At 48.2% G+C, this 10407-nt stretch overlaps 1 protein-coding gene across 1 annotated transcript; it reads left to right on the top strand.

The window, feature by feature from the left end:
* The first annotated feature begins 5170 nt into the window (after positions 1 to 5170).
* LOC102016968 (ETS translocation variant 5-like) lies at positions 5171 to 9839 on the top strand. Its single transcript, XM_013510177.1, has 6 exons — positions 5171 to 5368; positions 8344 to 8461; positions 8582 to 8669; positions 8801 to 8848; positions 8942 to 9037; positions 9688 to 9839. The coding sequence occupies exons 2-6, from the start codon at positions 8417 to 8419 to the stop codon at positions 9837 to 9839; spliced, it is 429 nt and encodes a 142-aa protein (XP_013365631.1). The 5' UTR covers positions 5171 to 5368; positions 8344 to 8416.
* Positions 9840 to 10407: the final 568 nt, after the last annotated feature.

Below are 10407 nucleotides of genomic sequence, written 5' to 3' on the forward strand. Positions count from 1 at the left end.
AAGTTTTGGGCTTAAGGAAGAAATCTTCAATCTCTCACTCCTGTACGTTAATTTTGATAGTCAGTGCTTCTTTTTTTTGTTGTTTGTTTTTTCTGGTACCGGCAATCAAACTCACCACCTTGCACTTGCCAGGCAGGCGCTTTTGCCGCTGAGCTAAATCCCCAGCCCCTTTCTTCCACTCTATTTCTAAAGTGGCTTTCATGCAGAGGAAATCTTTGATGGCCCAAGAGAGTAATTCAAAAGTGGGGTTGGAGTTACTGAGCAAGTTCCCCAGGGTGCGCTCTCAGGCAGGTGGGCAGTCAGAGCCTCCAGGCACCGATAAGCCCAGGTGGTAGAGTGAGAGACTGCAGGAATTAAGGTAGCGTAGCAAGATGTTGAGGAACAAAGACTCCAGATTTGCATTCAGCTCCTGACTCTTAATTTTTACCAACTGTGTGACCTTGGGCAAATTTCCTGACTTTCAGCCTTGGTTTCTTCATCTACAAAATGGGGAGAATAATTTTACTCTATATAATAGGGTTGGTAGGAGATCCAAGTGGATGAATATACGCCAAGGCCCACCTGTGATAGAGTCTGGCACTCTTTGGAGTCTGGCTGCTGCCCTTAAGCAAACAATTTCCGGGGGATGAAGCAGTGTAGCAGAGCGGTTGAATGGCAGCCTCTGGAAGGCAGTCTGCTTGGTACAGCTCTCTTACTCTGGATTAGCTATATGGCCTGGAGCGGTTTATTGAACCTGTGCCGAAGCTTCCTCACTTTGAAAAGTAGAGGTGAAGAGACCAGTTCCACCCTCAGAAGGCTTTTGCGGGGACTAACTGCTGCTGCACATAGCGTTTAGCAGAGTGCTTCGCTAACATTAATTCTCACTAACTGTCCAGTATTACTACTCCCTGGTTTGTAGGGATTCTTTGGAGGCAAGGGGGCCCTTATTTATTGAAAGAAACTTTGAATCTATAAAATTTTCTTCTTTCAGTTCTTAGGATGTTTATTTCTGAATTTCATTTTTATTTATTTACTTATTGTACCAGGAATCGAACTTACAACCTCACGTTTGCCAGACAGACGCTGTGCCACTGAGCTATATCCCCGGCACTATTTCTGAATTTTAGAAAAGAAGACAGTGAGCCGGGTGTGGTGGCGCACACCTGTAATCCCAGCACTCGAGAGGCTGAGGCAGGAGGATCGTTATGAGTTCGAGGCCAGCCTGGGCTACAACGTGTGCATGGTGAGACCCTGTCTCAAAAAGACAAAAAAAAAAAAAGAAAAGAAAGAAAGATAGTGTTCTTTATCTCTCCCTTGAAGACAAAAAAAAATTTCCATGCCTTTTAGAAACTGACTTCAGCTCCCTTCCTCTTCTTGGGGACTGTGTGCCTAAACCCTGGTTTTTAGTCAGGACAACATGTGATACAGGATTTCTAACAGAGGTGCAGGAGGCCTACTCCCCACACCAGGGATCAAGACCATGATGAGGCCATATGTCCCCCATCAGTTTGGTGATTAATTCAAGGCAAGGCCACATGCCTTATACCAAGCCTTACTTTGGTATTTTAGGGAAAATTTTATTTACTTATTTTTGTCTTTTTGAGACAGGGTCACCCTATGCAGTTCAGGCTGGCCTTGAACTCACTTTGTAGCCCAGGCTGATCTCAAACTCAAAAGGATCCTCCTGCCTCAGCCTCCTGAGTGCTGGGATCACAAGCATGCACCACTACGCCCCGCCAGGAGAAACTTTAAAAAGCAGTCTTCTAACAAGAAAAAGAAACTCCCACGTTTAGGACAGATTTCTTTTGTTTGTTTAATTTTTAAAAATCTATTCTTTTACCTTAATCCCCTGAAGACACACAGTAACCTGAGTGCAAAGAACAAGGGTCTAGTTTTCTTACTGTGACTAAGGGAGCTTAGCTTACTAGAGGACAAAGGCTAGACTGACAGGAGATGAATGCTCCAAAGAGGCTGGACTGTCTTTTTGTTTACTTTTCCAATTCTTATTCTCCCGTGAAGGAGAAGGAATGATAATTAAAACACATGCTCTACAAAACCTCCAATGTAAGTATTGTTCTTAGGAGGAAAGACCAAGGTACTAGACAAAGAGCTCCTAACTACTGACCCTTAACTCTTACAAAGACAAAGATAAGGAGAAAAGGAAGATGGCCTGGGGATGTGAGTAGGGGAGGTACATCACAAGGAGAAAGAGAGGAAGAGGTGTGGGAGGAAAACATCCCTAAACATTTAACAGTAAGGAAGCCGTCCAGGGCACAGGAATTGGCCTGGCAGATAGGGCACCATGAGCTGTACCATCCTTGCCTTCCCTTCCCCAACCAGACCTGGACTAACACAACACTCCAAATTCCAACAATCATAGAGTTCGAGTGCAGGTAGAATCTTTGGAGTGCCTCTCTCCAGGCCAGTGAAGCAGCTGCTCTACACTATCTTAAATTTTTCTGCGCAAATGCCTCCTGAAGACTCGCTGCCTGTTATCGTGTTCTTCCATTGGACCACTCCAAACATTCCACAGTCCTTCCTAACATTATACCGAGCGGAAATTGCTTCCCTGTGACTTAAACTGGTTTTGTTTCCTTCCAGTTTGGGTTTGAATGATGCCTTTCCTGGTGTCTTTCTGACCAGCAGAGGTGTGTCTGGGCTCTGAGATGGGACCGTCTTTGTGCTTCCCAGGTTCAGCAACCTACATACCAGCTCTGTGACTGTTGGCAAGTGACTTAATCTTTCTGTACCTCAGTTGCTCACCTGTAGAATGGAGATGTCGGTAACCCTACTTCAGTACCGCTGTTGTAAGGATAAAATGAGATAACCAGTGGAGAATGGTCTACGGCACAAATAGGTCATCATATGAGCGTTCTGCAAACCACAGCTACTGAAATTATGCAATAGACTGTGTTTCTCCAAGGCAAAGCTGGGTTTTATTCATCATTTTTGCATAGCATGGAGTCTGGTTGAATATTTGGTACAAAATAAAAATAGATATTTACTGGATGACTCCGCAATTAACTGACGTTAGCTCTATTCCAGCCTAAATCCCTACATACATTCTTGAGTCTATGACAACACTCCTATAAAAACATACTACGCATCTCTCCCTCTACCCCACCCACCATGTAGCCACTATCTAGAAGTTCCATCCACAAATTCTCAACTTTTCTTCCCAAGGCAGGATGGAGAACCTCAGCTTAAGGCAAAGGTCACAGCCACCACATTCCAGGCATCAAGTCTAACCCTGTTTGGGAAGTCACTGTGAGGTGTCCCTCGGTGTTCCAGTAGCCAAAGTTGTAAAGTCATCATACTTTTGATTTGCTATGGGTTACAGGGTAAGGAGCTGTGGGTTCCAACCTTCCAGAGGCCTGGGGCCTGAGCGACTTAAGCAAAAAGAAACCAGATCAGAGAGCAGACTGGCAAGGAATGAGATAGGGGAATGGTGGCCGCGGGGAGCAGACAAAGCTGGGGATGAAGGAGGCTGCGGGAGCTAATGGGGACCCTGCACCTGGCTGGGGAGATGGAGCCTCCAGGGATGTCAGCCATAAACTGCAAGCACAAGTAGACTGAGACAAAAATGGCCAGGCCTGGGGAGTAAGGAAAAACTGGAGTAGCAAGCACAGCGCTCAACATCCAGGAGCTGCTTCTTAAAAACTCAAGAGTACTTTCTCACACATCTGCTTGTCCAAATCCTAGTCTCTCCCAATGTTAGGAGCTCAGCCTGCTGGGCCCTGGGCCCAGGTCTGAGTGTAGCGCTCCAGTTCCTTTGGAGCTCAAATGGGTCAAAGGCTATAATGGTACCCAAGAGGAGGTAAAATAAGCAGGTGGGCAAATTTTGACTTATATTCTTTTTTCTCCTAAAAGTCCATTTGCACGCACAAAGGAGTAGGGGAGTGACCCCAGGGTTGGCCATCCTCGGGCCCCCTTTGCCAGGAGCTCCCTCCTAACACTTCCCATCTTTCCTCCCACCGCTGACACGCTGGGTGTCGGTCAGGGCACACCCCTTGAAGAACAGCAGCCCCTGCGTCCAGGGGAAAAGCCGAACCCGGGCTCAGGCAGAAGAGAGGAGACGGGGCGCGGGCGGGACAGGATTGCTAGTTTGTTTCCTGGTACACCCCGTTAAGAATTTCAACAATTGCAGCCAGAACTCTACCGTTTGGCAAGCAGAGCTCTCCTAGTTGCTCTCAGCCGCGCAGGATCTAATTCGCAAACACACCATCTTGCATTCAACACTTAAACGGAAAACAAGCATCCTGGGGAGGGAGACGAGCGGTCTCTCTGCACGCCCGTTGGGTGGGGGGGCTTCTGAGTCTCGGTGTGTTGACCGGCTGCTGCTGTCCGCGGAGAGGTGATTCCTTGAGCCCCGACCTTCTCGCACCTGGGCTCCAGAACCACTCGCACTCGGGCGGAGGGGCGGAGGGCGCGAGCTGCAGTGAAAGCTAAGGATCTGGCTGGGCCTTAGGCCTCGCCGGTACAAGAGTGACTGAAATCTGCGAGCGCTCAGATTGTAAAAGGAGATAACTGCTTATTCTTCTCCCTGGAAACCTGGTGAGCAGAAATGAAGGCCTCTCTTAAAGGTAACTTAGATTAGAGGGCTCGGTTTCCGTTTTCCGTGGGCCGAACGCCCAGGCCGGTCAGCGAGTTTCTCTCTGTGCAGAATGACGAATTCCTCTCGCCTGAATTCTAAAATGATAACTTTGCTCGGTGCTGCAGCTGCGATCATCTGGCGCCAAGAGACCCAAACCGTGGTCTTGGCTTTGCAGAGGGAAGGGGGGGGGATGGAAAAGGGCGAAGAGCCATGCCTTGGCGAAAAGTCGGGAGAGATGCGAAAAGGGAAGTAACAGCGGATCCTCGGCCCCTTTAAGTGCTTCACTGACTCAGCTAAGCTTTCCCCTCAGGTCGCGTTTTTTATGAATGAAAAACGTCCTTACATTCATTATATAAACAAGCCTGTGCTGATTGGCCAATGGCCCCCGGTGCATAAATTATGTAAAAACAGACCTTGAGGGGGTGGAGAGAGACCCACAGTCGACCAATGGAGGCAGGAGTTGGTGGGGCGGCTCGGTTGGATTTGCTCGAAGACAGGGTAAACAAGAGCTGATGGACGGCCGCGGGAACGGCCTCCGGCCAATGGGAATCGGGCTAGGTTGGGGCCGCGAGCCAATGGCGGCGGGCGGAGCGGCGGGCCGCTGGGGGCCGGGCCAGCGCTCCAGCCTGGTTGGCAGCTGCGGCGCAGAGTCCAGCCGCTGGTGCGCGGAGCAGTTCGCTGTCTCCGGAGCGGTTCGGCCCAGCCTTTCGCCTAGGCGCCCAGGCCCGGTGCGCGCGTGCGTGAGCGCGCCTGCGCCGCCGGGGCCGCTGCCAGGGGGGTGGGCGGCCACTTCAGGTGAGGGGGCGTTGCGGGGGGCGAGGGGCTATCCTTGGGGGCGTCCTGCACGGGTCCCAAAGGCCCAGCTGACGGGAGTTCCCTGGCTGACCTGCAATCCTCGAAGTCGGTGTGCACATCTGGGGCGAGCCTCGGGGACCGGCTGCTCCCTTCCCCCACGGTCCGGCCAGGTCCGGTTCGGTCCGTGGGAGGCGTCGGGCGGGGGCGGCTAACGGTTCCGGAGCGCACGGAGCGCGGGTTTCCGCACCTGGCGGGGGAGGCGCGCGGGGTGCGGGGCTCCGGGGTGGGGACGGGGAGGCGCGGAGTCGCAGGGCTTTGGTCTCCGGAGATCCGAGAGCCCCGAGGGGACTTGGAGGCTCGCGAGAAGAGACGCTTGGCGAAGCTCTGCAGTTGGGAGGAGGGGCGGGAAGCAGTTGGAGGGGGAATGTTTGCGAGGCGCTGCCCCCCAGAACGCCCAGAGGGGTTGGATGACACAGGCATGTGCAGCCTGCGGCGTTGGGGTCGGCCAGCAACTTAGGCGGGCCTTGCAAGTTTCAGGTTGTGGGAAGCGGACACCGGTGCCTCCACTCCCACCCCCGGCGGGATGAGGCCGTCGGGCTGCGCCGCGATTCTGGAGGAAATTCGGGGAGCCCCAGGGCCTGGGGGTGGTGGGGAGGACGCGGTTGCGGAGCAGGGACGGAGTGATGCCGGAGCCTCGCGCTGCATCAGGGATCCGGCTGCATTACGGAGGGAGGGGGAGCGCCTAGTGGGGGGTGCCTCGGAGAGATGCTTGGGGTGGGGGTGTATGAGTTGGAAGCGGTTGGTAGCTTCTGGCGCAGCACCTCGTTTTTATGAATGTGGTTGACTTTATGAATGAAGCGGGTTTCTTTCGTTGGCTCTCTGCTCCTTGCGGCTTTTTTTTTTTTTTTCCCTTTCCCTTTTCGTGAATGAAGCATTGAGCTTTCTTCCTAAAACGCTGGGGTGAGGGGCCTGCGTTGGAGGCTGGGCCTGCGTGGGGAGTGGGGGCGGGGGCGCAGCCGAAGGAGTTTTCATGAATGGGGAAGGCTGGGAATTGGGTGGAAGTGTGTCTTGTTTTGTGAATGGGGCCCAGCGCGAGGGATCTAGTTACAGCCTCTACCTGATGTGGCGGCCGCGGCTCGCTCTCCCATTCATAAAACCGGGCCCGCTGCGCGCCACGGGGGAGGGGCCTCGGTCGCGCCGCCGCGCTGTGTTAAAGTTTTCCTGGGGGTAGCCGCGGGGCGGGGGGGCGCAAAGGAAGTGGTTTAAACTCCTGGACGCGCTCGAGCCTTCCCTCCAGGTTAAAAAAAAATACTTTGAACACAGCGTTTTTAGCCCTTGAACTGAGAGCTTCGTTTAAAGATCCCCGGTGCTGCTTTTGGATTTGCTTGCGGCAGTTTCTTTCTTGAAAAAATTTAAAAGATATTTTTGCTCTTCTGGGTGAAGTATTTTATCATGAGGCTGAAAATACCTCTCCCTCTGGTCTCTTACTCGTTGCCCACCCTCCGACATTTGCAGAATTTCTGAGGCTACGATTTAATCAGGAAGATTATCGTAGGCGACAGAGAACTCTTTCGTGCCCCTCAGCTCGCTGCTAAGGTTTCTCAGATTTTGTAATCGGGTTGGAGACCATTTGAGAGACTTTATTCTGAACCCTTTTTTATTTGGAAGGCAGGCAAGCTGGCCGGAGTGTTTTTCTAGGAAGTTATGAATTGTGCTATTTCACTCCCCTCCTTTGATTCTGAAAATACCCGATTACTTGGGGCCAAGTGCTGAAGTGCAGGCTGACCATGCAGGGCTTTCCTGTATCCTGCTAAGTTATGAAAAGTTGATACACTCCACACAGTGTGAAAAACAAATAGGGTAGAATTGCCCACTGGGGAAAAAAGTTTCCTATATAAAATTGTGTGCAAGTTAAACAAAGAAATTACTCCTTAAGTGTTTTGCATTGCTTAGAGCTAGGGTAAGTGAAATTAATGTTTTTCTCTTTCTGGTTGACCGAACTCCGTTTTTTGTATGGAGGATAAAACAACGTGTTTAGGGATATGGCATCTTCCTGAAATTGTTACTTTATTTCTTCAGATTAGAAAAAATTCTATCCTCTCCCTTGACCTCAGCTTCTCTCTCAAGCCGCCCTCAGCTTCTCTCTCAAGCCGCAACACTTAGCAGTACTGATATCAGTTACTGGGTGGGGTGTGTGTGTGTGTGTGTGTGTGTGTGTGTGTGTTGTGTGTGTGTCTGGGAAATTGGACTTAACTGTAAGAAACAAATTGAATTTTTTTCCATGGATCATTTATTTTTATTGCCTTTTAAAAAGGCCTTTTGTAGAACTGCCTTTAAAATACATACAGTGGAATTTAGTTTCCTTTATCCATTATTTTTCAGAGACCTTTTATTCTGCTAGAGGTTTGAGATATCACAGATAACTTAAGTTGCCATGGAGATATTTGTGACGTTATAGGCATACACCTGTTTGGACAGAAGGTTAGTTAAATAAAGAGTTGTGTGTGAAGAAGGTATACTTTTGATAATGTATTCCTGGAATTCTACGTAGTTTTTTTAATCACTGACCTACAAAATACTTGCAGAGCGTGTATGTCAGATTCTTAATTGCCAATAACTTAGTTTCTCAATTTACTGTCAAAAATTAAATTACCCCTTTTTAAAAAAATTGTACTTGCAAATTCCCTGGAGGATCTTCTGTAGAGATTCAGGAAATCACCTTTCATGATGAAAATGAGATGATTTTTGGTTTTTTGTTGTTGGTAGGAGGTGGAACCAAAGATCTATAATCTTAATGATTAGAGAGAAGAAAGGGCAAGGAAGGATGGCTGAATAACCCAACCTTGGTGTAAAGGCCCACACCTAGAGCAACAGTACTTGAGAGCAGTGATTTTGTCAGGGCCCTAAAGAACCATATGAAATTGCTTCATTTCTTTTCCCTCTTAAGTTAAAATAAACCCAAATTTATATTACAGGAGGATCCTTTTCCCCCAGAAATTACTCAATGCTGAAACCTTTCAGAGTGATCTTAGAGACATTGGAAGCACCATGGATGGGTTTTATGATCAGCAAGTCCCTTTTATGGTCCCAGGGGTAAGTTCATGCAGCTTTCGGTTTAGTTTGCCCTCCCTCTTCCTAAGAGTCTTACTGGATCAGCCGCCTTTGGACCTTTTCACTATTCTTGAATCTTCTGTCTGTGATGGCCTCTTGCAGAAATCTCGATCAGAGGAATGTCGAGGGCGGCCTGTGATTGACAGAAAGAGGAAGTTCTTGGACACTGATCTGGCTCATGATTCTGAAGGTAGTGAAGCTTCTCTCTTATCTTGTGTCTTCTTCAGATCACTCAGTGGCAGTGGTAGGTAGACCCTTCCGCCCTGTTCTCCCTAATAGAAGAAATATCCTCATTCTGGGCTTTTCTGTTTTCATTTCCAGAGCTGTTTCAGGATCTCAGTCAACTTCAAGAGGCTTGGTTAGCTGAAGGCAAGTTTCTTGGCTGTCCTATTTTCCATATAAAACATTTTACTGTTCCTTTTAATAAAACTTAAAGGTCTAAAATAAAAATCTGTTTTCCAGCACAAGTTCCTGATGATGAACAGTTTGTCCCAGATTTTCAGTCTGATAACTGTAAGTACCTTTCTTGCGGTGGCACGGTTGTTCTGAAATTGTTTGGTTTGGGATCACCGGTGTCTAGAATATTCTTCAGTTGTAGCCAGCAGATTTGTATGGTGGTGTGCGTGCAGTTTCTTTTAATAATTCAGGGGTGACCCTGAACATTTGGGTTTCGTTCATTATTGAAATCATTTCTAAAGCGGTTCTAGTCTATTTCAGGCAAGTCCTCACATAATTTCGTCTTAAATTTCTTTTGACCTTAAGAATATTGCAAAGCTTTAAACTCAAAATTATAAATTAACCGACACAGGCTGGGCCAAAGGTCTATTAATGGTGTTTTCTTCTAGCCTCTCTTATTCATAATTTAAGTCTTCGATGTGAATGATGAATCTGCCATTTTTCTCTCTCTCAGAGGTGCAGAAGATAGTAAATGGAAAATTCCAGTTAATTGTAGTTTCACCTAACATGTTGTCAGTTCTGTTCCTTCCAAGCTGACAAAGGGCTGGTCACAGAGTAACCTGATTTGCTGTTACGTTTCATGTTGTTGCTGGGACTTTACTGTTCAGGGAAGAGTACAATCTTTTCCTTCAGATAGTCATTAGGTGCTCATTACTTGAGATAATAAAATGCATGGGGCAGCTGCAAAGATGGCTCTTGGCGCTGGCAGACACGGTTAGCTTTACCGGATCTTTTGAGGCTGTCCTCAACAGGTTTGGGGGCTTTTATGGTCCAGGCAGAGCAGAGCTATCAAGGACAAAGCCGGCTGATGAAATTTGAGCAGGAGAGCATTAGTCACTGGCGAATGAGCAGGTTTAAGAGAGGCCTGGAGAAAATGCTGCCTCTCTTGAGGGTTGCATCATAGAGAAATTCATGTCTCTTAGTCATAGTTTATAATAGCAAGCACCTGAGGCAGGCGAGGATTCGATTTCTCATTTTGCACCAACAGATTCTTCCCAGCTTCGTTTTATCGCTGGTGTGGGGTGCACCCATGCGCACACATATGTGGGGAAAAGTGCCACTGGGAGAAGAGAGGATATCTGGGTCTATGTAATAGCTGGGTATTCTGAATCTATTAAATGAAAGAACAGAAGAACCAGCTAGATATTTTTTAATGATAGACCTCGTGTCCAAGGCACAATGCCATGAAACTTTAAAAGAATTGACTAACCCACAGAGGCATGGTTACCTTAGCTTTGTCACAGCTTGCTGTGGTGTTTTCTATGGAAAGTAAGTGCTTGTTAATTATTGCTCTTTGATTGCTTTCAAGTGATTGGGAAGCTTTCCACAGAAAAGCTAAATAAAGATAACCTAAATTGCGTGCGTGTGTGTATTTGCAAGATGAAAGACAGAATTTATAATCTAACTTGGTTCTGTTGACAATTTGGCCCATCCTTTCCTGTTCTTGCTCAGAGCAGCATGAGCTGCTAGTC

This window comes from Chinchilla lanigera, unplaced genomic scaffold (genome assembly GCF_000276665.1).
Source record: "Chinchilla lanigera isolate Chin_1 unplaced genomic scaffold, ChiLan1.0 scaffold00262, whole genome shotgun sequence".
Classification (NCBI taxonomy): domain Eukaryota; kingdom Metazoa; phylum Chordata; class Mammalia; order Rodentia; family Chinchillidae; genus Chinchilla; species Chinchilla lanigera.

Excerpts from the sequence above, each read along its gene's own strand:
- LOC102016968 (XM_013510177.1), top strand. The coding sequence starts at position 8,417 with ATGGATGGGTTTTATGATCAGCAAGTCCCTTTTATGGTCCCAGGG. Across the intron at positions 8,462-8,581 it reads TCCCTTTTATGGTCCCAGGG|AAATCTCGATCAGAGGAATG; the intron begins GTAAGTTCATGC and ends GGCCTCTTGCAG. Across the intron at positions 9,038-9,687 it reads GGTTGTTCTGAAATTGTTTG|GTTTGGGGGCTTTTATGGTC; the intron begins GTTTGGGATCAC and ends TGTCCTCAACAG.